At 42.3% G+C, this 26,320-nt stretch overlaps 1 protein-coding gene across 1 annotated transcript in view; it reads left to right on the top strand.

Annotated features, from left to right (window-relative positions):
* B3GLCT (beta 3-glucosyltransferase) overlaps positions 1 to 26,320 on the top strand; it is a 519,846-nt gene that overhangs the window by 234,114 nt on the left and 259,412 nt on the right. Inside the window, exon 5 of the mRNA XM_044284963.1 lies at positions 22,399 to 22,475. Within this exon, the coding sequence (XP_044140898.1) occupies positions 22,399 to 22,475 (77 nt within the window). The remainder of the gene's footprint in view (positions 1 to 22,398; positions 22,476 to 26,320) is intronic.

Raw genomic sequence — 26,320 nt, 5'->3', positions numbered from 1 at the left:
TGAGGATTTGGAAATCTACTGTACGTGACAGGTCAGTTTCTGCATGGAAAAAGTCAGCAAAGTATACATGAGATTTGTGTAATCTCATACACGCTGCTGGTACTGTAATATGCAGTAGTTGCTGGGAATCTGCATGGAAGCAAACGCAAGCATATTCCTCATATGATCATCAGCTGCAGGAATTAACGGTTCCCTATCCCTTTCACATCCAATGTCCTACCTGTGTGTGTCCATGGTCCATGTGTCTGACGAATGCTGAGCCATTTTTATATTTTTTTTGGGTCACATTTTATTTTAATTTTTTTTTCTACTTCTGCACCAACTTTCTGCCGATCAGTGACATAAATTTCTATTTTTGTATTATTTCTATTTATTTACAGTGCAGAAAGTTTTTTTTTTTTTTTACCCTTGCCATCTCCCTGTATGCATCTGGAGGGCGCCAAGCGATCCATGCACATTTTTTATTGCATTTTCTTTTTTGTCTTTTTTTTTTTTTTTTTTCTTCTTCATCACTGCACCAATTTTCCTTAACTCTTACTTTCTGATATATGTATATACCGTGTGTGTATACCATCAGACCTGAACCTGGATACAATTTGATCTGCGCTAATTCACCATGAATGAGTGAAGCATCTGAGCTTTTCATGCTCCGATGCCCCCCCACCCTTGCCCTACAAGGTAATTTTCTTGAGATCCGGTGATGTATCAGGCTCTCCATGGTAAGCTAGGCGGAGGCTTCCACCTAACAGTGAGCCCAGTGACATCACCCCCACTAATGGGCGGGCTTTAGTGCCGCCCTAGCCTTTTTTTGTTACAGCCTCATATTGGACCCCCCCCCCCCCCCCACACACACACACAGCTAGCCTCCATCAGCTTCAGATCAGAACCCCCCAAAAATAAATACACTTTCCTCACTTGCTCTAGAAGGTGCTGCCACTCGGTAGATCTTACACTCACCGCTTTCTTGCCTGCACAGCACTTTCTGGCCTGATACACCACTACAGTGTCAGGTTATAGTGAACGCCTACATGCACTCCGTCCTGATGCTGTGCGCAGTCAGGACATAGAGCAGAGTGAAGCCTGGAAGAAGACCAAGGAGGGTGAGCACAGCCAGCATAGCGCTTCTCTCACTGCTTCTTGCGCCTCCTGGATATTAATGACCACTTTGTTAGCATTCATTTAATATGTGTTATATGCCACTTTATGGCGTATTTAGGTATCAGATTTTGTTGCAGGTGTTTTGCAAAAAATTTTTTGACTTTACTCCGCTCACGACATCTTTATGAAGTGGCAGAAAAAGGTGGGCTGGCCGGCCTGTCTTTATCATTTTCCACGCCAGTTTATGATTGAAAAATTACCTTAAACTACCCCAACAAGGGAGCTGGCACAGATTAAAGCATGTCGCACTGGTGACCGCAGCAACCATCTGTTATGTAGAGGACCGCTCCTCTACATAACTTAGGTGCATCCACCTGCCGCACCCAGGGATTAAGATCAGTGTATCACTCGTAGGTATTACCCCTTAATGACCACCCATACGTGTTTTTACGGCGGTCACTAAGGGGCCTTGGGCTGGAGTGCCGCCTTTTTACGGCGGCACTTCTGCCCAAGTTAGTGCTTAAATCAAGCGCTGGAGCTCTGTTCCTGCTGCTACCTGAGGTAGCTGAGGTCTCGGGGCAGTGTTCAGAGACAGTGACACTCTATCACGGCGATCACTGAAAGAGAGGAGGGAGAAAGCCTCCGGTGCAGTGATCAGATCCCCCAGCATCCCCATAAGTGAAAGCTGGGTCCCGATCCTCACCCCCACCCCCTCTGCCCACAAGAAAGTTGGCGGCCAGCGCATGCACACACTGTAAGCTGTCCGCCTCTGCCCCCGCACCAGAGTAATAATGCCCCGATCTGGCCCGGCAGCAGCCCAATTGGGGCAATATAGCCCCGAATACATTTAAATAAAGGGCAGGAGCCCCCCTCAGTGTAAAAAAAATAAATAAATTACAAAATGGCGCAGACATGCGCACTGGTTACTGTGCTGAATATCTGCCTTCAGCACAGTAACCATCAGGGACCAATGGGTCCCTGATCATGTGGTCTCCATGATAAACCTATCACATCCATTATATTTACTAAACACAGCCAGGACATGGGCTGTGCTTCTCTCTCCCCTCAGTGCAGTTGTTCTGTGAGGAGAGAGAGAGATCAGACTTCTGTCCTGGCTGTGCGATTTACTGTTAAATAAAAAGAAAAATCAATTTATAAACTGTCCATCAGCAACTGACGGTCAGTGGGTGTCCGTAATTAGGCGTCCATCATTAAACGTCTATTAGTCAATTATTTTCATTAGGGACCCTGTGTCCATCTGTTACTGGCGGTCAGTGGGTGTCCGTCACTAGTCTATTAGGGACGTTGTAAAAAAAAAAAATAAAAAAAAAAAATAAATGCCTCCGATTGTTCGGGGCAGAGCAGGCATATGAATTGCTCTGCTCTGACCACTCTGACACCGCTTCAGAGGCAGAAATGTTTTCAGATGGCGGGGACTCTAGTTCTGCTTCCATCCCCAGATCCCATAGCCCTATGGTGGTAGAAGTCGCCACCTCATCTCATTCTCAACCCAGTGGTCCCGTCCCTTCTACTATGTGGGTTCCTGTCACTTCATTCCCCCCCCCCCCCCCAGTACCCCAATTTTTATACACTCCCCAAATTAATGTGGACGTCACCAAATTTACCCCTTATGATTTTTTTCATTTCTTTTCGGACTATAAAGTCCTTGAGTTAATTGTGAAGCAAACTAATCTGTACGCCACACAGTTTGCTGTACAAAGGCCCATGTCTATCTATACAAGATGGTGGACCCCCACAAGTGTCCCTGAAATAAAATAAAAAAGTGGGGATTATCTTGGACACGGGCATTGTAAAAAAAAAAAAAAAAAAAAAAAAAAAAAAATCTGTCCGATCGTATTGGACTGCGAGTACTGTCCACTCAACCCCTGTATTTGCAGCAGTTATGTCCCAAAACAGCTATGAAGTCCTAATGCGGTTTATGCATTTTTGGGACTATTCCCAACTCTCCCCCGCAGAACTGACCCATCCTACGACTGCCTAAATAAATTGAGACCCCTTATTTACCTCTTTACAGATTTATTCTTAGATTTTTTTCAGGGGTATATAATTTTATCTGTCGATGAATCCCTTTTTAGTTTTAAAGGTCGCCTTTCCTTTTAAAGGTCGCCTTTCCTTCCGTCAGTTTATTCCCTCCAAGCGTGAAAGATATGGGGTAAAATTATACAAGGTGTGCGAGAGCACATCCGGCTACACCTGCGGTCTGTCTGTATATGAGGGCAGAGACTCCCAACTTAACCCCCCAGGCTGCCCCGAAAATATTGGGACATCTGGAAAAATTGTGTGGGATCTATTGGCGCCATTCCTACACAAAGGTTATCATTTTTAGAGCCGTATACCCCTTTTTAAATCCCTCTATGCTGCAAACACAGGGGCTTGTGGGACAGTGCGCAAAAACAGAGTGGGATACCCACACCCACTGATGTCCAAGCGTTTGGAGAAAGGAGAATCCTTTGCCCCTTGCAAGTGACTAGCTGCTTGCAGTGAAGTGGAAGGACAGGAAGGATGTCTACATGCTCACCACCGTGCACGCAGACACCACAGTAGCAGTTCGGGAGAGGGGGGCTACTGCGGACAAACACAAACCGGTCTGTGTGACAGACTACAATAAATTTATGGGAGGCGTAGCTGGGCAAGCCATTGAATCTGAGGACGTTCGAAGGCTTTCAGAACGCCTCTTCCCTCACCCCGTCTCTGCCACTACTAGCAAGACATATCCTCAGAAATGATGCTGGGTGTGTAGCAAACACAGAAGGAGGAGGGACGTCCGAATTTACTGCCCCAGTTGCCCATCACAACCAGGCCTCTGCAATTACCCCTGTTTTGAGACGTACCATACGGTTGCTAATTATTAATTTTATTTAATACCAAAAGGGGTGGGTGGTGATGGGGGGCATTTCAGGAAGTCAATTTATTGTCTTTTTCTGTTTAGTTTGTGGGATTTCCAGGGAGGGAGGAACAAACCCTTTTGGGATGAGTTGTGGAGCTAAAAAAAAAAATCTGACATTGAAACTAATTTTACCTTTTCTTTAATTTTGCTTATTTCATTTTTTATGACTGCCACACAAAGCTGTTAATTCCATTCACATTACTGTATCATGATATTGGCATGATATTTTATTTGTAGGATCTCTAATGATTGAGTTGTTCCACACCAGTACGCTAAGGGCTTTATTAAGAATTTATTTTTTGTGGACACCCTACAACACGTCTAGAAACATTGACATAACTTTGAGAATTAGTGATCCATTACTGTTCCTACAGACGGTTCTGGACACTGTCCTTTTATATGTTCTGTAGGTGACTGGTTGATTGTGTGCACAGGGGCCTGTTATGGTGCGCCACGTCACTTAGCACGTTCGTCTCTCATATAGGGATTGATGGGGCGAAAGAGACGTCGTACGACCAGTCACTGTCCCTGAATGTCAGCTTGTCATTACAGCCCTATCGCTGTTCTTGTATCTTGTGAACAAACATAGTTGCTTCGTGTGGCGGATTTCTAAGACAGTAACAGGGTTACCCATCTAAAAAAAAACAAAAAAACCCTCCAATTTCCTGTGAAAATTTTTATTAGCAATTTAAATAAAACTATATATATTCATTATTTCATCCTATAATTCTTTTGCACTCAGAATGCTTACTACACCACTAGATGCATGCTTTAAGGGATCTAGTTTTTAAAATGGGGTCATTTATAAGGGTTTTCTATCATTTTGCAGGTCAACGCCATTACATGTGTCTGAAAGGCCTCAGGTGCTCCTTTATGTTTGGGCCCTGCCGTGTGTCAAGACATAAGATTAGGGCCACAAAGGGGGTATTTCTGAAGACAGGAGAAATGGGGTGATACATTTTGGGGTGTACTTCTTCATTTTCATGTACTTTGTGTCTTTAAATTCACACCTTCCCATTAATTTCAAAAAGACTAGGGGTTCAAAAAACTCATTACACCCATAGATGAATACGTTAAGGGGTCTAGTTTTCAAAATGGGGTCACTTTTTTTTTTGTGGGGGGGGGGGGGGGGATCTATTATTCTGACACTTATAAGCCTCTGCAAACTTGGCTTGTTGCAGGATAAAATATGTACTTCCAAAATTTTTAAATTTATGTTAAAATGGTAAGTCTCCTAAATAAATAAAAAATTAAGTGCAGCCAAAATAAAGTAAAGATGTGGAAATATATTTCTGATAAAAATATTGAATAGTATTTGTTTGTATGTGAAATATTGCAGTTAAAAATAGGAAAATATGCCAATTTGTAAAAATGTTTATAGATTTTTACTTTTTTTAATAGATGCGCATATTTTATCAGTAACATTTTAACACCTAAGTAAAGTACAATATGTGGTGAGAAAACAGTGTCAGAATTACTTTGATGTACAAAACCTTTACAAAGTTATTCTCTGCTAAAGTGGCACGTCAGATTTCCCAAATCTGGCTTGGTTATTAAGGCTCATACAGGGTTGGTCACTAAGGGGTTAATAAATGTTCCCCATTGTCTTTCCTTTTGTCTAACAATATACACTATAAAGGTGTGTCTCCCAGTTGAAATAAAGCCTCTATCATAGGTCTAAGCTGTCTGTGGGGACTAGAGTGTTCATGTCACAAGCTGTTCAGCCAAGATGAACATGTTAAAATCAACAGCAGCTTTCAAGGACCATCCAGCGTCGGACATTTTTCTCCTGTGGTATACATGTTGCCAGTTGGATTCCGTTTTTATGCCATGATTGTGTCTTGTTTGATATATGTGACATTCACATTTAAAATGTGGTTCATATGAACGCAAATGCTTTTATGCGATCATGATTATTATTATTTTTTGTTCCTTTGCCCATATCCACAAACAGCTTTTACACAAATTAGGTAGTTATGATGATATTTACAACTGCCAGTGAAATGGCCAAGTTTTGGGGAGTTTCAGGGGACTTCAGCCTGGCTCTAGCTTTCAAATATGGAAAATCATTAGTAGCTCTGTTTGTTTCTTTATTTTTTTTTATCTTCATTCCATTCATTGTAGTTCTTAGCCTTGAACCCTTTCTTTGTTTGTCCTCGTATTAGTTTACTGCAAAAAAAGATTCTGACCATTTCCTTTCTGGTCTCCCAATTTTTATTTCCCCATACCAGCCTTTGTATTACATTAGTGTCCTGCACATTCTCTTAGTTATTTTTCTTTTACTTCTTTACATATTCCCTCTTTTAACGTTCATTATCATTACTTTCTCATCCTTGTCGCTTTTTTTTTTTTCTTGCGTACCCTCTTAGATCACTTCCCTTACACTTTAGCTCCCTTAACGCTGGGTTCACACCTGAGCATTCGCGATGGAGCGCTCTGTATGCGCGATTGTACCGGCGTTAACAATCGCGCATACAGAGACAAGCGAACGCCCATTGTCGCGCGTTCCCGAAAGTCTATGTACGGGAACGCGCGACAAAACGCCCCAAAGAAGCTCAAGAACTTTTTTGAGCGTCTGGCGTTTTACAGCGCGATCGTACGTGCTGTAAAACGCCCAGGGGAGAACCATTCCCACAGGGAAGCATTTTGTTCTCCTTGTTGAGCGTTTTACAGCGCGTAGGAACGTGCTGTGAAACGCTCAGGTCTGAACCCAGGGTAAAAGGGGTTGTACAGGCTTTAGGGGATAGGTCATCAATATTAGATTGGCGAGGATCCGACAACCTTCACCCCCGCCGATCAGCTGTATGAGGAGATTGTGTGCATTTGCCGTCTCCCTTCTCTCTTCCTGTCCGCTGCTGCGGTCTATGGTCTTTGCCATAGACAACAGCAATCAACAGTCTCCTCATATAGCACCGTCTCCTCATATAGCTGATTGGCAGGGATGCCGGGTGTCGGACCCCCGCCGATCTGATATTGATGACCTAACCGAAAAAGCCCAGACAGCCCCTTTAATCCATCTTTCTTTTATCGTCTTAGTACGATTCTTTTATTCCCAGGTGTTGCCCTTTTTTTCTACAGTATGAGGTATGGCGTATTTTATTTGTATGTATTTTATGGTATTTCTTTGCACTAGTACTCATACTGTGTCATCAGTATAAATCTAGCTGCCATTCTTGTCTTCTTGTGTCTGATGAAGAAGGGGGACCCTCTTTGTAGCATGTTACACAAGGATTTTAACGTATGTGCTTTTAACAACTAGACCACTGAGTGTTAACCCCTGAGGAACAGCGCCACGATCCATCCAGCTTTTTTCTTCTGGTATATCACTACATGTTGAAATTAGTGGCAGCTTTATTCGTACCAAGGACCATATGGAATCAGACATTTTTCTTGTGTGGTATACATGTTGCCAATTTGATTACATTTTAGTCTCAATTGTGTCTTGTTTGATATATGTGACATTCACATTTAAAATGTGGTTCATATGAACGCAAATGCTTTTATGCGATCATGATTATTATTATTTTTTGTTCCTTTGCCCGTATCCACAAACAGCTTTTACACAAATTAGGTAGTTATGATGATATTTACAACTGCCAGTGAAATGGCCAAGTTTTGGGGAGTTTCAGGGGACTTCAGCCTGGCTCTAGCTTTCAAATATGGAAAATCATTAGTAGCTCTGTTTGTTTCTTTATTTTTTTTTATCTTCATTCCATTCATTGTAGTTCTTAGCCTTGAACCCTTTCTTTGTTTGTCCTCGTATTAGTTTACTGCAAAAAAAGATTCTGACCATTTCCTTTCTGGTCTCCCAATTTTTATTTCCCCATACCAGCCTTTGTATTACATTAGTGTCCTGCACATTCTCTTAGTTATTTTTCTTTTACTTCTTTACATATTCCCTCTTTTAACGTTCATTATCATTACTTTCTCATCCTTGTCGCTTTTTTTTTTTTCTTGCGTACCCTCTTAGATCACTTCCCTTACACTTTAGCTCCCTTAACGCTGGGTTCACACCTGAGCATTCGCGATGGAGCGCTCTGTATGCGCGATTGTACCGGCGTTAACAATCGCGCATACAGAGACAAGCGAACGCCCATTGTCGCGCGTTCCCGAAAGTCTATGTACGGGAACGCGCGACAAAACGCCCCAAAGAAGCTCAAGAACTTTTTTGAGCGTCTGGCGTTTTACAGCGCGATCGTACGTGCTGTAAAACGCCCAGGGGAGAACCATTCCCACAGGGAAGCATTTTGTTCTCCTTGTTGAGCGTTTTACAGCGCGTAGGAACGTGCTGTGAAACGCTCAGGTCTGAACCCAGGGTAAAAGGGGTTGTACAGGCTTTAGGGGATAGGTCATCAATATTAGATTGGCGAGGATCCGACAACCTTCACCCCCGCCGATCAGCTGTATGAGGAGATTGTGTGCATTTGCCGTCTCCCTTCTCTCTTCCTGTCCGCTGCTGCGGTCTATGGTCTTTGCCATAGACAACAGCAATCAACAGTCTCCTCATATAGCACCGTCTCCTCATATAGCTGATTGGCAGGGATGCCGGGTGTCGGACCCCCGCCGATCTGATATTGATGACCTAACCGAAAAAGCCCAGACAGCCCCTTTAATCCATCTTTCTTTTATCGTCTTAGTACGATTCTTTTATTCCCAGGTGTTGCCCTTTTTTTCTACAGTATGAGGTATGGCGTATTTTATTTGTATGTATTTTATGGTATTTCTTTGCACTAGTACTCATACTGTGTCATCAGTATAAATCTAGCTGCCATTCTTGTCTTCTTGTGTCTGATGAAGAAGGGGGACCCTCTTTGAAGCGTGTTACACAAGGATTTTAACGTATGTGCTTTTAACAACTAGACCACTGAGTGTTAACCCCTGAGGAACAGCGCCACGATCCATCCAGCTTTTTTCTTCTGGTATATCACTACATGTTGAAATTAGTGGCAGCTTTATTCGTACCAAGGACCATATGGAATCAGACATTTTTCTTGTGTGGTATACATGTTGCCAATTTGATTACATTTTAGTCTCAATTGTGTCTTGTTTGATATATGTGACATTCACATTCAAAATTTTGATCACATAAATGCAAATACTTTTGTAAGATGAATATTTCACTTTTGTCCCTTTGCCCGTATCCACAGGCAGCATTTTCATAAATTAGGTGTTTATGATGCTTACAATTGCTAGTGGAATAGGGCGTTCCAGGGGATTATATACATGTCAACCTGACTATAGTTTACAAATACTGTATGCTGGGAAATCATTCACTTTTTTACACCGTGAAGTGATCATAGTTATGTGTATTGTGTGGTTGGCACACAGGCAACGGCAGTGCATGTGAAAAGGAGGGTCAACCCAGTGCAAGGCGACAAGCATTCCCGTTTAAGGGAACAGAGGTTAAAAAAAAATAGGGTCACCATCATGGACCACTGCTATCAAACTCTGTCTGTTACCTATCTTACTTCCCCACTGCTGTTAGTCTTATGCTACCCCCTTGAGATTCACCAGAGACCATTGTTAGGCCAGTTGGGCTTGCCTGCTCGGGACCCAGGTTAGGTCTGTGCAGTAAGGTAACAGAAAACAGGTGCAAGCTCATAAGCAGCAGACCTGTCAGATGCCAAGGAGTAGCAGAAGAGTAAAACAAGCCCGAGTCTCAGCCAGGAGAGTCAATAGATGCCAAAACAGCAGACAGTGGGTTAAACCTGAACCAAGCTGAAGAGTCAAAGGCAGAAATATCAGTTAAAGCCTAGTCAGAAACGGGAAGGTCCAACAGAAATGCAGCACAGTTCTGAGCACACAGAACTAGCATGTCTCGTATGGACATATCAGCGCTTAATCCGGTCATTGGCTGCAGCAGAGCAGATGATCATGCTCATGCCAGAGTGGAAGTAAACAATGCGCGGACCGGACATATGGACCGGAGCTGCAGATAGCAGGCTGTGGGCAACTGTGAAAAGTGACTTATCCCCAGACCACTGAATATAGCAGCTACTGTACACTTATTTTATTGTGTCTTTTATTCCCATTTAGACTTGCACATGATTCTCTGCATTTCCAGGACATGCATATAGAGCTTTTCTAACTTTTTATGGGGACAAATTCATAGATTTCTTAAAATGATGAAGTGTGTAGCAGTGTTTTCCAGTTATGCAATGTACTATGCAATTAATATTTATTTACAGGAACACTTCAGGAATTTCAGAAATTATATTCCACTAAATATAGTTTAAGTTCTATGTAAGTAGCCTGATTACTTACATGATAGTAAGAAAAGGCCCGATGTTTCCATTTTACTATAGTAAATTTATGATTAAATTAGTGGCCAATTATGAAGTCGGAGCTGGAGTCAGAGTGTAATAAATGCAGGAGTCAGAGCTTTGGCTAAGACTAGATTCACATTAGCACTTAACCACTTCAGCCCCGCTAGGTGAAACCCCCTTCATGACCAGGCCACTTTTTACACTTCGGCACTACACTCCTTTCACCGTTTATCGCTCGGTCATGCAACTTACCACCCAAATGAATTTTACCTCCTTTTCTTCTCACTAATGGAGCTTTCATTTGGTGGTATTTTATTGCTGCTGACATTTTTACTTTTTTTGTTATTAATCAAAATATAACGATTTTTTTGCAAAAAAATGACATTTTTCACTTTCAGCTGTGAAATTTTGCAAAAAAAACGACATCCATATATAAATTTTTCGCTAAATTTATAGTTCTACATGTCTTTGATAAAAAAAAAATGTTTGGGCAAAAAAAAAAATGGTTTGGGTAAAAGTTATAGCATTTACAAACTATGGTACAAAAATGTGAATTTCCGCTTTTTGAAACGGCTCTGATTTTCTGAGCACCTGTCATGTTTCCTGAGGTTCTACAATGCCCAGACAGTAGAAAAAACCCACAAATGACCCCATTTCGGAAAGTAGACACCCTAAGGTATTCGCTGATGGGCATAGTGAGTTCATAGAACTTTTTATTTTTTGTCACAAGTTAGCGGAAAATGATGATGATTTTTTTTTTTTTTTTTTTTCTTACAAAGTCTCATATTCCACTAACTTGCGACAAAAAATAAAAAATTCTAGGAATTCGCCATGCCCCTCACAGAATACCTTGGGGTGTCTTCTTTCCAAAATGGGGTCACTTGTGGCGTAGTTATACTGCCCTGGCAATTTAGGGGCCCAAATGTGTGAGAAGAACTTTGCAATCAAAATGTGTAAGAAATGACCGGTGAAATCCGAAAGGTGCACTTTGGAATATGCGCCCCTTTGCCCACCTTGGCAGCAAAAAAGTGTCACACATGTGGTATCGCCGTACTCAGGAGAAGTTGGGGAATGTGTTTTGGGGTGTCATTTTACATATACCCATGCTGGGTGAGAGAAATATCTTGGCAAAAGACAACTTTTCCCATTTTTTTATACAAAGTTGGCATTTGACCAAGATATTTTTCTCACCCAGCATGGGTATATGTAAAATGACACCCCAAAACACATTCCCCAACTTCTCCTGAGTACGGCGATACCAGATGTGTCACACTTTTTTGCTGCCAAGGTGGGCAAAGGGGCACATATTCCAAAGTGCACCTTTCGGATTTTGCAGGGCATTTTTTACATATTTTGATTGCAAGGTACTTCTCACACATTTGGGCCCCTAAATTGCCAGGGCAGTATAACTACGCCACAAGTGACCCCATTTTGGAAAGAAGACACCCCAAGGTATTCCGTGAAGGGCACGACGAGTTCCTAGAATTTTTTATTTTTTGTCACAAGTTAGCGGAAAATGATGATTTTTTTTTTTTTCTCTTTTTTCCTTACAAAGTCTCATATTCCACTAACTTGCGACAAAAAATAAAAAATTCTAGGAACTCGCCATGCCCCTCACGGAATACCTTGGGGTGTCTTCTTTCCAAAATGGGGTCACTTGTGGCGTAGTTATACTGCCCTGGCAATTTAGGGGCCCATATGTGTGAGAAGTACTTTGCAATCAAAATCTGTAAAAAATGACCGGTGAAATACGAAAGGTGCACTTTGGAATATGCGCCCCTTTGCCCACCTTGGCATCAAAAAAGTGTGACACATCTGGTATCGCCGTACTCAGGAGAAGTTGGGGAATGTGTTTTGGGGTGTCATTTTACATATACCCATGCTGGGTGAGAGAAATATCTTGGCAAACGACAACTTTTCCCATTTTTTTATACAAAGTTGGCATTTGACCAAGATATTTTTCTCACCCAGCATGGGTATATGTAAAATGACACCCCAAAACACATTCCCCAACTTCTCCTGAGTACGGCGATACCAGATGTGTCACACTTTTTTGCTGCCAAGGTGGGCAAAGGGGCACATATTCCAAAGTGCACCTTTCGGATTTTGCAGGGCATTTTTTACACATTTTGATTGCAAGGTACTTCTCACACATTTGGGCCCCTAAATTGCCAGGGCAGTATAACTACGCCACAAGTGACCCCATTTTGGAAAGAAGACACCCCAAGGTATTCCGTGAAGGGCACGGCGAGTTCCTAGAATTTTTTATTTTTTGTCACAAGTTAGCGGAAAATGATGATTTTTTTTTTTTCTCTTTTTTCCTTACAAAGTCTCATATTCCACTAACTTGCGACAAAAAATAAAAAATTCTAGGAACTCGCCATGCCCCTCACGGAATACCTTGGGGTGTCTTCTTTCCAAAATGGGGTCACTTGTGGCGTAGTTATACTGCCCTGGCAATTTAGGGGCCCATATGTGTGAGAAGTACTTTGCAACCAAAATCTGTAAAAAATGACCGGTGAAATACGAAAGGTGCACTTTGGAATATGCGCCCCTTTGCCCACCTTGGCATCAAAAAAGTGTGACACATCTGGTATCGCCGTACTCAGGAGAAGTTGGGGAATGTGTTTTGGGGTGTCATTTTACATATACCCATGCTGGGTGAGAGAAATATCTTGGCAAACGACAACTTTTCCCATTTTTTTATACAAAGTTGGCATTTGACCAAGATATTTTTCTCACCCAGCATGGGTATATGTAAAATGACACCCCAAAACACATTCCCCAACTTCTTCTGAGTACGGCGATACCAGATGTGTCAGACTTTTTTGCAGCCTAGATGCGCAAAGGGGCCCAAATTCCTTTTAGGAGGGCATTTTTAGACATTTGGATCCCAGACTTCTTCTCACGCTTTAGGGCCCCTAAAAAGCCAGGGCAGTATAAATACCCCACATGTGACCCCACTTTGGAAAGAAGACACCCCAAGGTATCCAATGAGGGGCCTGGCAAGTTCATAGAATTTTTTTTTTTTTTCGCATAAGTTAGCGGAAATTGATTTTTTTTTGTTTTTTCTCACAAAGTCTCACTTTCCGCTAACTTAGGACAAAAATTTCAATCTTTCATGGACTCAATATGCCCCTCAGCAAATACCTTGGGGTGTCTTCTTTCCAAAATGGGGTCAGTTGTGGGGTGTTTGTACTGCCCTGGCATTTGAGGGTCTCCGCAATCATTACATGTATGGCCAGCATTAGGAGTTTCTGCTATTCTCCTTATATTGAGCATACAGGTAATGAGATTTTTTTTTCCGTTCAGCCTTTGGGCTGAAAGAAAAAAATGAACGGCACAGATTTCTTCATTCGCATCGATCAATGTGGATGAAAAAATCTCTGCCAAAAAAAAAAATGGAGGGGAAAGGCGTCTGCCAGGACATAGGAGCTCCGCCCTACATCCATACCCACTTAGCTCGTATGCCCTGGCAAACCAGATTTCTCCATTCGCATCAATCGATGTGGATGAATAAATCATTGCCGGGATTTTTTTTTTTTTATATATATATATATATATATATACAAAATGCTTGCCAAAGCATAGGAACGCCGCCTCCTCCTCAGCTCGTATGCCTTGGCAAACGTATCTGTCACTGCAGAGGAGAAAATCCCGTCTTGCAGCGCCGCATACACCGACTTGCGTGTAATCTGACAGCAGCGCAATGCTTCTGTCAGAATGCACATCGGTGCTGCAGCTAGTAGATCGGTTGGTCCACCTGGAAGGTAAAAAGACAAAAAAAAAAAAGAAAAAACCAGGCCACAACGCAATAATTTTATTAACTTTGGAACAGAACATGTAACTTTAACTTTTGGAACTAAACATTAACCTGTTTGCTTACCTGTTTTTTTTTTGTTTTTTTACCTTTATAGAACAAACCTCTCCTTCCCCATGGGTCAATGTGCAAAGCGCAAATCGCCCAAAGATGTGGCGAAGTGCGTTATGCACTTTGTCCCATGTGAAAGGAGACGTTTGCAGCAGCTGTGAGTGAATGGGCCCTAATAGCCCTGTGTGCCTATCCTGGTGAGATGTGATCCCTATGCTAGGTGTACCTGTGTGTGGTACTTTCGGAAACACTCCCCTAAGCATAGGGCAGGGTGGTCGGGACAGTCAGGACAGAAATAACGGGTGTCAAGCCTTATTCCACTCCTGCTACAGACACGACATTTTTTTCGGGGTGGCGGTCGGTTTGAGGTACCAGCAACGACACTGGGGAAGTGTCGCTCGTGTAGACGGCTAACTACACTGGTGGATGGGGCCACGGAACCTCCTGGATACAGGAGGTTCGCGATGATCTCTTCCTGAAATTTGAGGAAGGATCCAGTTCTCCCAGCCTTACTGTAGAGAACAAAACTATTGTACAGAGCCAATTGAATTAAATATACAGACACCTTCTTATACCAGCGTCTGGTGCGTCGGGAAACTAAATACGGAGCCAACATCTGGTCATTGAAGTCGACCCCTCCCATGTGGAGGTTATAGTCGTAGACTGAGAGGGGCTTTTCAATGACACGGGTTGCTCGCTCAATTTGGATTGTCGTGTCTGCGTGAATGGAGGAGAGCATGTAAACGTCACGCTTGTCTCTCCATTTCACCGCGAGCAGTTCTTCGTTACACAGTGCGGCCCTCTGCCCCCTTGCAAGACGGGTGGTAACGAGCCGTTGGGGGAAGCCCGCGCGACTAGTTCGCGCGGTACCACAGGCGCCAATCCGTTCTAGAAACAAATGCCTAAAGAGGGCCACACTTGTGTAAAAATTGTCCACATAAAGATGGTACCCCTTGCCGAATAAGGGTGACACCAAGTCCCAAACTGTCTTCCCACTGCTCCCCAGGTAGTCAGGGCAACCGACCGGCTCCAGGGTCTGATCTTTTCCCTCATAGACCCGAAATTTGTGGGTATAGCCTGTGGCCCTTTCACAGAGCTTATACAATTTGACCCCATACCGGGCGCGCTTGCTTGGGATGTATTGTTTGAAGCCAAGGCGCCCGGTAAAATGTATCAGGGACTCGTCTACGCAGATGTTTTGCTCAGGGGTATAAATATCTGCAAATTTCTGGTTGAAATGGTCTATGAGGGGCCGAATTTTGTGGAGCCGGTCAAAAGCAGGGTGGCCCCTGGGACGGGAGGCGGTGTTGTCGCTAAAGTGCAGAAAACGCAGGATGACCTCAAATCGTGTCCTGGACATAGCAGCAGAGAACATGGGCATGTGATGAATTGGGTTCGTGGACCAATATGACCGCAATTCATGTTTTTTTGTCAGGCCCATGTTGAGGAGGAGGCCCAGAAAAGTTTTAAATTCGGAAACTTGGACTGGTTTCCACCGGAAAGGCTGGGCATAAAAGCTTTCCGGGTTAGCGGTGATAAATTGTGTGGCATACCTGTTTGTCTCTGCCACGACTAAGTCTAAAAGCTCCGCAGTCAAGAACAGCTCAAAAAATCCCAGGGCCGAACCGATCTGAGCCGTCTCAACCCGAACTCCAGACTGGGCGGTGAAAGGGAAAACTACGGGTGCGGCTGAAGTTGGGGACTGCCAATCAGGGTTTGCCAGCACCTCTGGGATTCTAGGGGCTCTACGGGCACGTCTTTGCGGTGGCTGCGACGGGGTCACTACTGCACGTGCCACCGTACCAGCTTCAACTGCCCTTCTGGTGCTCGCTACATCACCAGGTTGTACGGCAGTGCTGGTACTAGGTCCAGGAAGGGCTGGGCTGCTGGTGTATGCCTCACCACGTAATCCGACAGCACCAGCCCCACTCTGCTGCTCTTGAAGCGGATCCTGCGCAACCTGCGGTCTAGCGACACGGGGCCGGGTACGCCTGGTGCTATCAGGGACCTCAGCCTCCTCGTCCGAACTTTGGGTCAGAGAGCCACTGCTTTCTACAGGTTCGTATTCTGACCCGCTGGATTCATCAGATGAGGGTTCCCACTCCTCATCCGACTGGGTCAGAAGCCTGTAGGCCTCTTCAGAGGAATACCCCCTGTTTGACATGTGGGCAACTAAATTTAGGGGTATTCCCTGAGACTACCCAAGAAAAAAAAAGCAAGCCTGTCTTACAAAGGGGAGGCTAGCGAAGTACCGGAGGCTGCTGCGGTTGATCAAAAATATCAAAACTGATTTTTTTTATCGCCGCAGTGCGTGTAAAGTGAATGTGCAGTGATCAAAAAAAAATAATTTTTTTGTCACTGCGGTGGGGCGGGTGTGGGCGAACGCACGTGTGGGCGACCGATCAGGCCTGATCGGGCAAACACTGCGTTTTGGGTGGAGGGCGAACTAAAGTGACACTAGTACTATTATAGATCTGACCGTGATCAGTTTTGATCACTTTCAGATACTATAAAAGTACAAATGCTGATTAGCGATACGCTAATCAGCGAATAACGGACTGCGGTGCGGTGGGCTGGGCGCTAACTGATCGCTAACTACCTAACCAAGGGACCTAAACTATACCTAAAACCTAACGGTCAATAACAGTGGAAAAAAAAAGTGACAGTTTGCACTGATCACTTTTTTCCTTTCACTAGTGATTGACAGGGGGGGATAAAAGGGGTGATCAAAGGGTTAATTGGGGTGATCTGGGGGCTAAATGTGGTGTGGTGGGTACTCACAGTAAAGATGTGCTCCTCTGCTCCTCTGCTGGAACCAACCGACCAAAAGAAGGAGCAGAGGAGCACAGCAGCCATATAACCCCATCATATTTACTAATATGTGGGGTTATATGGCTGCTGATTGGATTTTTTAAAAATCAGCAGCCTGCCAGCCAATGATCGTGGCCGGCAGGCTGCTGACGAAATAGTCTTCTGCGAAATGCCGGCCCGCGATGCGCATGCGCGGGCCGGCTGTGACGTAATCTCGCGTCTCGCGAGAGGACGCGCCGATGCGTCCAGGAGGAACTAAACAACCACCTCCCGGACGCATCCGTGCGTACAGCGGTCGGGAGGTGGTTAAAGGGGTTCTGCCGTTTTTTTTAAACTGATGATCTATCCTCTGAATAGATCATCAGCATCTGATAGGCGGGGGTCCGACACCCGAGACCCCTGTCAATCAGCTGTTTGAAAAGGCAGCGGCGCTGGCAGTAGCGCCGTGGCCTTCTAGCTGTTTACCGCAGGCCCAGTGACGTTACGACTAGTATCAATGGCCTGTGCGGGGCTAAGCTCTGTTTACTTGAATGGAACTTAACCGCCCCCAGGCCAGTGATACTAGCCGCTGCCTTCCTAAACAGCTGATCCGTAGGGGTCCCAGGTGTTGGACCCCGCCTATCAGATGCTGATGATCTAGCCAGATGATAGATCATCAGTTTAAAAAAACTTCAGAACCCCTTTAATATTCAGCAGCCTGCCAGATATTAAGCAATAGTGTGAAACTAGCCTTACCAACTCCACAGCCCTCCTCTCACTCATTATTGGAGTATTTTGCATGAGGTGGGGTTAAAAGGGCCATATCTTATGTGTATAAGTCAAATCACTTTTATGCCTCCGCTTGACGTATACGTTAGAATAAAAAAGGATACAAAAACGCAGCAAACCACTTTCTTGTGTCTTGTGTGTGTGTATATATATATATTCAAAAGATGAGGCAGCACTCCAAAGGTAAAGTGAAAATCGATGGGCCCTTTATTGACCCCTCTGAAGAGTGCTGCCTCATCTTTTGAATATATATCTATTCATTAGCCGTTGAGCCTGCGGCTGGGAGGATCTTGCACCCGCGCTATATATACAGTGCTGCCCATAATTATTCATACCCCTGGCAAATTTTTACTTAAGGTTACCGTACTTTTATTCAACCAGCAAGTAATTTTTTGACGGGAAATGACATAGGTGTCTCCCAAAAGATAATATGACTATGTACAAGAGGCATTATTGTGGGATAAAAACATTTCTCAGCTTTTATTTACTTTTGAGCAAAAAGTGTCCAGTCCAAAATTATTCCTACCCTTCTCAATAATCAATAGAAAAGCCTTTATTGGCTATTACAGCAATCAAACGCTTCCTATAATTGCAGACCAGCTTTTTGCAGGTCTCCACAGGTATTTTTGCCCATTCATCTTTAGCAATGAGCTCCAAATTTTTCAGGTTGAAGGGTCTTCTTGCCATCACCCTGATCTTTAGCTCCCTCCACAGATTCTCAATTGGATTATCACAGATGCTTGGTTTACTTTTGCAGTTCTCAAAACTGAATTTGACTCAGCAGAGATCACATGCCTCTTCTTCACAGCAAAAATGTTATAACATGAACAGAGTTGAGAAAAAGACCTTAATCCTAACTTCTACAAACCTATGAATACAGAATCAACCTAATCAAACTAATATGAAAAGTTGTTATTCGAAAAATCTTCATCTACTTGCATATTATAAGTTATACCAGCAAGAATTAGTCTTTATGTAGAAAACTATAATTTAAATCAAGCCTTACTGACTAGTGATTTAAATCAGTTTGATTTAAATCAAATCCACCCTGGACTTGGGGCAAGACCCAGTTTCTAATCAGACCTCACCAGCAATCCTTTGCTGCCTAAGACACAATTGCAAGCAGAGTTTTTCAGCAATTCGACATTTCTATCTGATTATTTTTTTTTGTCAGTGAGTCCATTAGAGATAGTATATTTATGTAATTAATATTTTTATATTACACAAGATTCTGGATTCTGCTGTAAAATAGAATTGTATTTTAGTAACAATTCATCAAATTTGTGTTGGATTAAGAAGAAATCAAGTATTCCTAGAAGCAAGACGGTGTTTGTTCCTGGTAATATATCCTTGTTCTAGTCTGCCAAGTTCAAAGTGACCATGAAGCACAACTTCCAGTGCCTGGAGCGCTCGCTGCTAATGTGTTTTGTACAGGAAAATAATCAAGAAAAGGCTTTGGCCCATTACAGCCTGCAAAAAAAGTAAATGAAGCACAATAAATACAACATGAAAGTAGTTCAGCGGTGCCAAGCTTCACCCCATGTTGGAGCTATCGGTAACAGTCATGCTCACTCAGCTCCTGCTCTGTTTTGCCACTGATTTGTTCCAGATTTTGCAGACAATTTTGCTTGCATCAAAGTGAATATAACTGATGCACCTGAGTAAGGGCACAGAGGCTGCTGAAATGTTTGAATGTGAAAGAGCCAGTCCCAGATTTACTGATCCTGTAGATGGCGTAAGCTTAGACCGGCTGGAGGATACACTACATGTGGTGCAGGGACAGACTTTTCTCTGACTTTATACAGTACATACAAATATTGGTTTGCTTACTTTGTGACAGATTTTTACAGCAGCATTAGGGCTCATGCACTCAACCGTATGTATTTTGTGGTCTGTAACACTTGGATCCGCAAAAAATACCGATGACGTCAGTGTGCATTCCGTATTTTGCAGAACAGAACCGCTGTCCCCTAATAGAACAGTCCTAACCTTGTCCGTAATGCAGACAATAATAGGACATGGTCTTTTTTTTTTTTTTTTGCAAAACGGACATACAGAAACAGGATGCACATGGAGTAACTTCCATTTTTTTGCGGACCCATTGAAATGAATGGTTCACCATAAATTCTGAAAAAAAATTAAAATAACGGAAGAGACACGGAAAGAAAGTACGTTCATGTGCATAAGCCCTTATGGTGCAATTTCTGTGCAAAATGGGCCCCACACCCTTCCCGCAACATTTCAACCCTTTCCACTAAGCACCACCCTCTCGTCAAACATATCAGAGGAAAGTGTAAAAACCATAAATTTGCCAAGTTGTGTCAATTTCCTCCACTTTTTAGACATATTTTTGGGGCAGATAAATCAGGTTGGATATATGGTGTGATTAAAAGTGAATGGGGGAGATTTATCAAAACTGAATTAGTTTCCCATAGTAATCAATTAGATTCCACCTTTCATTTTTGAGAGAGCCTTTGGACAATGAAAGGGGGAATATGATTGGTCGCTATGGACAACTGAGCCAGTTCTACTTTATAACAGATTTAATAAATCTCCCTCAATGTATTTATATGTGTATGAGTATGAATCGATTGCTCATCAGTAGCTGATCATATGTAATGCCTGTTCCAGGGATCAGCAACCTTCTGCACTCCACCTGTGGTGAAACTACGACCCCCAGCATGCACAGCTCCTTGGCTGTTCTCAGAACTCCCAAAGGAGTGAATGGAGCATGCTGGGAGTTGTAGTTTCACAACAACTAGAGTGCCGGAGGTTGCTGATCCCTGGCCTATTCTATCTGCATGGTGTTAATATTGTACTGGTCTAAAAGAGGATAGCAAACAGTGGCATCCTCCTGTCGTAGACTCCCACTGTGAAAATCGTGCATTATTCCATATAGAAAAAAAGGTAATCTGACACTGCATAGCACAGTGTGAATGTAGCCTTAGAGACCTCACTGGAGAATTTAGCACATTACCTGTGGCTAGAGATGAATTTCCGCTTGAATTCGTAGAGATGATGAAATTCGTTCACACTTTGTTTATTGGTTAAAGGTGAATTGTATTATGAATTACGTTCCCACGGACCATAACTCAGCTCTATGCCTTTAGAGGCATTCCGTTATTCATTCCGTCAAAGAATTGCGTTATGGTCCTTGGTAAAGGAATCCATAACGCAATTCACCTTTAACCAACAAACGAAGTGTGAACGAATTTCATAATATGAAATTCGCTCATCTCTACCTGTGGAGTCTGCCAGGTTCTGTATGTAAATAGTGAATAGTCTCCTGAGCTGCCTGGCCCAAGACCCCTGCTGGTGCAGGCCCCCCTGGAGCTATTCTTGTGATTACCCGGCCAGGAGATGGCAGGATACAGTAGCCTGACCCTGTCAATTAGAAAGAGGAGAAAGGGGTGCAATGAGAAAAGAGATGAAAGTTTGGTGCTCCGATGGGCTAGGCCGCGCCCTCCGTGCTCCGAGCATTTAATTTGCATGAATGTAAAAACAGTTTTTTTTCGACACATAGCAGCCACAGATCTGCAAAACCAAGGTAGGTTTCACACTGTGTAGGAGAAAGTGGCTACACCTGCCTGAAAACAATGGTGTGGTGCTCACTCCGTGCGACTCGTCCCAATGCCGCAAAAGGAAATGGCTATTGTAAAGTTTAGTCAGTGTGGAGGGCACTCATTACCTAGGATTGGATGGTTGTTTGTCAGTGTAAATAGTGGATAGTATGAAATACAATCAAATATAACTACAGTATACCTAAAAGTGGATTTTTATCATTAAATATAAAATATATATATATATAAATAGGAATGGATGTTTATTAAAAGTGGATGTTTAAAAAAGGGTGGGAGAGCTGTAATAAATATAGGAATAGAGAAAATGAAGGATATCAAAAAAAAAAGTATATAAAAAGGGGTAAGAGTAAAAATAAGTCCCAGAAAAAGGATACAGTCAATGTCCAAGGATGAATCTGATGTAGGCTCCAGAGGGTGATATTCCGAACACCTGTGGAAAGTCTTGTATGGAAAAGAGTCTGTTCATGGGATTGCTGGGAGTTTTGGTACTACCTGTAGTAGCACTTATGTTTCTTCACATTTGAATAGCTGTGCCACAGTACAGATCCTCCTGTGAGCAAAAGCGATCTATAGCAATGCTCAATTCAGTAGTTACATTGGTATAAATGTAGCCAATGTGTTTAAAAGGTGTATATATAACCTTACCCGTCTGTTGAATGTTGCCGGGAGCGGGGTACTCCGTAGCGCAGATAGTTGGTAAAAACCCTCTATACTCACCAGCTACGATCGTGGCGTCCCACGAGGGCGGGAGATTAGCTCTTGAAAAAAGAGGGGTGGCACCTTTCAGACCTGTATGGAAATAGTAGGTCAAATCTTTCTTATTGAATCCAGTAAGTCCGGAGAAGATATCCGATCCTTTGTGGGGGAACAGTGGTCTGTGTGCTGCTGCAGGGGACACCTGGTTTTATACATCCACTAATAATGAAATACATGAAAGTGTGATCCGCTTATTAGGCAGAAACAAGCTGTCTGACTCCCCCTTAGCCTGTTATAGTAAAATAAATGCTTGCCCTCCCCCACTTCTGGCTTATCTTGACTGACACCTTACCTGATGATATTTCATTTACTTACGGTATGTATATTTTTACTTTTCAGAAATTACCCAAAGTGCTACTGCTTCACGAGGTTGCTGAAAATGATGGTGCTTGGACCGTTCTTCCTGTCATACCATAGTAAGTGCCACGTGCAGCTGTCGTATTGTGTGTATGGTACAAATCTGTAGGACAGCCACTGTAATCCGCATTACTCTATATACCAGTGACCTTCTTATATCTTGAGGAACCTCTGATCACACGGTTGTCAGTTCAGTAGACATATTAGGTATTGCCGCGTCCGTAAAACAACCTGCTCTATAAAAATACCACATGACCTAACCCCTCGGGTGAACACCGTAAATTTTTTAAAATAAAAACAGTGTTAAAAAATCACCTTACATCACAAAAAGTGTAATAGCAAGCCATCAAAAAGTCATATGCACACCAAAATAGTGCCAATCAAACCATCATCTCATCCTGCAAAAAAAAAATACACCCTACCTAAGACAATCGCCCAAAAACTGAAACAACTATGGCTCTCCTTTATATCCTTGTGTAAAACTTACATAAATACAAAGTATACATATTGGGTATTGCCATGTCCGTGACGACCTGCTCTATAAATTTTTTTAAATAAAAACGGTGTCAAAAAAGCCATTTTTTGTCACCTTACATCACAAAAAGTGTAATAGCAAGCGATCAAAAAGTCATAAGCACCCCAAAATAGTACCAATCAAACCGTCATCTCACCCCGCAAAAAAGGAGACCCTACCTAAAACAGTCGCCCAAAAAATAAAAATAAACTATGGATTTCAGAATATCGAGACGCTAATTATTATTTTTTTTAAATGCTTTATTATGTAAAACTGAAACAAACAACCAATACCATATTTGGTATTGTTGCGTCCGTAACAACCTGCTCTATAGAAGTAGCACATGATATCTATCACCTGTCAGAAGAACACTGTAAATAACAAAAAATAAAAACTGTGCCAAAACAGCAATTTTTTGTTACCTTCCCTCACAAAAAGTGTAATATAGAGCAACCAAAAATCATATGTACCCTAAAATAGTACCGACAAAACTGCCCCCTTATGCCATATATTCCAAAATGTTTTTTTTTTTTGGGAGTTTCTACTCTTGGGGTGCATCAGGGGGTCTTCAAATGTGACATGGCAGTTTAAAATGATCCCAGTGAAATCTGCTTTCCAAAAACCATATGGCGTTCCTTTTCTTCTGCACCCTGCCGTGTGCCCATACAGCAATTTACGACCACATATGAGGTGTTTCTGATTCAGGGCAATAAATATAATTTGTAAAATCAGTTTTGAATACCTTGATGGGTGTAGTTTCTAAAATGGAGTTATTTTTGGGTGGTTTCTATTATGTAAGCCTCACAAAGTGACTTCACACCTGAACTGGTCCTTAAAAAGTGGGTTTTGAAAAATTTCAAGATTTGCTACTAAACTTCTAAGCCTTTTAACGTCCCCAAAAAATAAAATGGCATTCACAAAATTATCCAAACATGAATTAGATATATGGGGAATGTAAAGTTGCAACTATTTTTGGAGTTATTACTATCTATTATAAAAGAAGAGAAATTTGCAAATTTTTCTAAATTTTTTATTTTTTTTTATAAATACAAATGATATTTTTTGACTGAATTTTACCACTGTCATAAAGTACAATATGTGACAAGAAAACAGTCTCCGAATGGCCTGGATAAGTAAAAGTGTTTTAAAGTTATTACCACATAAAGTGATACATGTCAGATTTGCAAAAATTGGCCTGGGATTTAAGGTAAAAATTGGCTCGGTAGTGAAGGGGTTAACTTTGTCTACATGATAAATGCCATTAGCTGAAGTGAGACAGCCCCTTCAAGCAGAAACATGGGGAGAAGGTCATAATATTGGCCCTTAATATGGGTACTACGTGCCTATGGAAACCATAAATCATCATATTTCCAGTAAGTATTTTGTCGCTTTGGATACAACATTTCTCCACCATATCCCCTAAAGTGTATTTGATAATGTGCTCAATAAGGGCACTTGGGTTTTCTGAGCAGCAGATTCTAACGTTGTGGCGATTGATCTTCCCACTGAGGTTAGAGGTAACCTTATGACTGAACATTAGTCTGTCAGCAAATTCGTCCTCTTCTAACTGGACCCGAAAGTCAGCGCAAATCTCACCGCGTTTCGGTTTGTCATCTGCTTTCAGCTCGTGAAGAATTTGTATGTATGGCTTACAACGCAGACCTTTTTGTAAGATATGCCATACCGTAGTTTGTGGCACTTGTAGTTCCACACTAGTCAGCCTAGTTAATTTTCTAGGACTATGCCTGACTCCTGTTCACTGTCTTTGGGTGGCCCCGACTTTTCCAATGATGTAAACAGCCAATGGTTTTGAATGGCTTCACCCAACGCAAAATGCAGTTTCTATGCAAAGCACATTTACCAGTTTTATTTGGAAAATTTCACAAATTCTAGTTCTTACAAACTCCATCACACACAAAAACATTTTCTTTCTGAGATGTTACCGTCTTAAAGCTGCCCCTTTTGTTTAAACTATGCTAAGGGGCAGATTCATGAAAACTGCTGCAACAAAGTCAGATATCAGTATAAGCACACGGACTGCGGGGTGCAAGGCGATTGGAGTGTGCCGCCCTCTATGATGAATCTGCCCCTGTGCATTTAAATTGCATGTTGTATCTTGTGTAAAATTGAGTATCTTCTTCTAAGGTAGGTCAAGTCTGGTTATTTTACTTTCACTGATAATATAAGATCCTTGCTGGAGATCATCATTTTTATCACCTCTTGTTAGGACTTCTACTGGACTCGAGCAACAAATATTCAAATGGTTTGGTGGGGGGGTAAGGATAAATCACGCTGCATAAGACATCCTGCCTTGGTCTTTATGAATAATACTTCTACCTTGCAAAAAGAAAATACTGAGAATAATGTACTTAATCGTATTGTTTTAACCCTTTCAGAACACAGCCTTTTTTTCCTGTCCACTTTCCAATGACCATAGCTTTTTTTACATTTTAGTTCACATAGCTGTATAAAGGTTTATTTTTTTTTTTATTTTTTTGTGGGACAAGTTCTATTTTTTTATGGTACCGTTTCATTTACTATTTCTTGACTGGAAGACAGAATTTTTTTTGTGGGGGGTGAAATTGAATAAAAAAAAAAAAAAAAACACAATTCTGCCATTGCTTTTAGGTTTTACCTTTACAGCACTACTTTGTTTACTGTTTTGCTAAAAAAGACATGAGAGCTTTATTCCGTGAGTCAGTGTGATAAACGGGATACCAGATTTTTTATAGTTTTATTATATTTTACTGGTACTAAAATACATAGTAACATAGTTTATAAGGCTGAAAAAAGACATCTGTCCATCCAGTTATCCTGGAAGTTGATCCAGAGGAAGGAAAAATAAAAACTGTGTAAAAGCCAATTTCCCCCACTTTAGGGGAAAAAAATCCTTCCTGACCCCAATCAGGCAATCAGAATAACTCCCTGGATCAACAACCCCCCTCTAGTAGCTATAGCCTGTAATATTATTACACTCCAGAAATACATCCAGGCCCCTCTTGAATTCCTTTATTGTACTCACCATCACCACCTCCTCAGGCAGAGAGTTCCATAGTCTCACTGCTCTTACCGTAAAGAATCCTCTTCTATGTTTGTGTACAAACCTTCTTTCCTCCAGGCGCAGAGGATGTCCCCTCGTCAAAGTCCTGGGGATAAATAGATTATGGGAGAGATCTCTGTACTGATCCCTGATATATTCCTACACCGTTCACCTGATTTGGATGTAAACACCCTCAAATTAAAGCTGACAGTCTGCAGTATCTACCTTGGAGATAACCTCTATCATTGAGCACCGAAGACAACACTATACTCAGTAGAGTGCCAGCCATCAATTGTGTTCATTCCTGCACATCTTGTTTGTTTCATTTCAAATCCATTGTGGTGGTGTAT

This window comes from Bufo gargarizans, chromosome 3 (assembly GCF_014858855.1).
Source record: "Bufo gargarizans isolate SCDJY-AF-19 chromosome 3, ASM1485885v1, whole genome shotgun sequence".
In the NCBI taxonomy this organism is placed as follows: Eukaryota; Metazoa; Chordata; class Amphibia; order Anura; family Bufonidae; genus Bufo; species Bufo gargarizans.
This window is presented reverse-complemented; position numbering and strand designations above follow the sequence as displayed.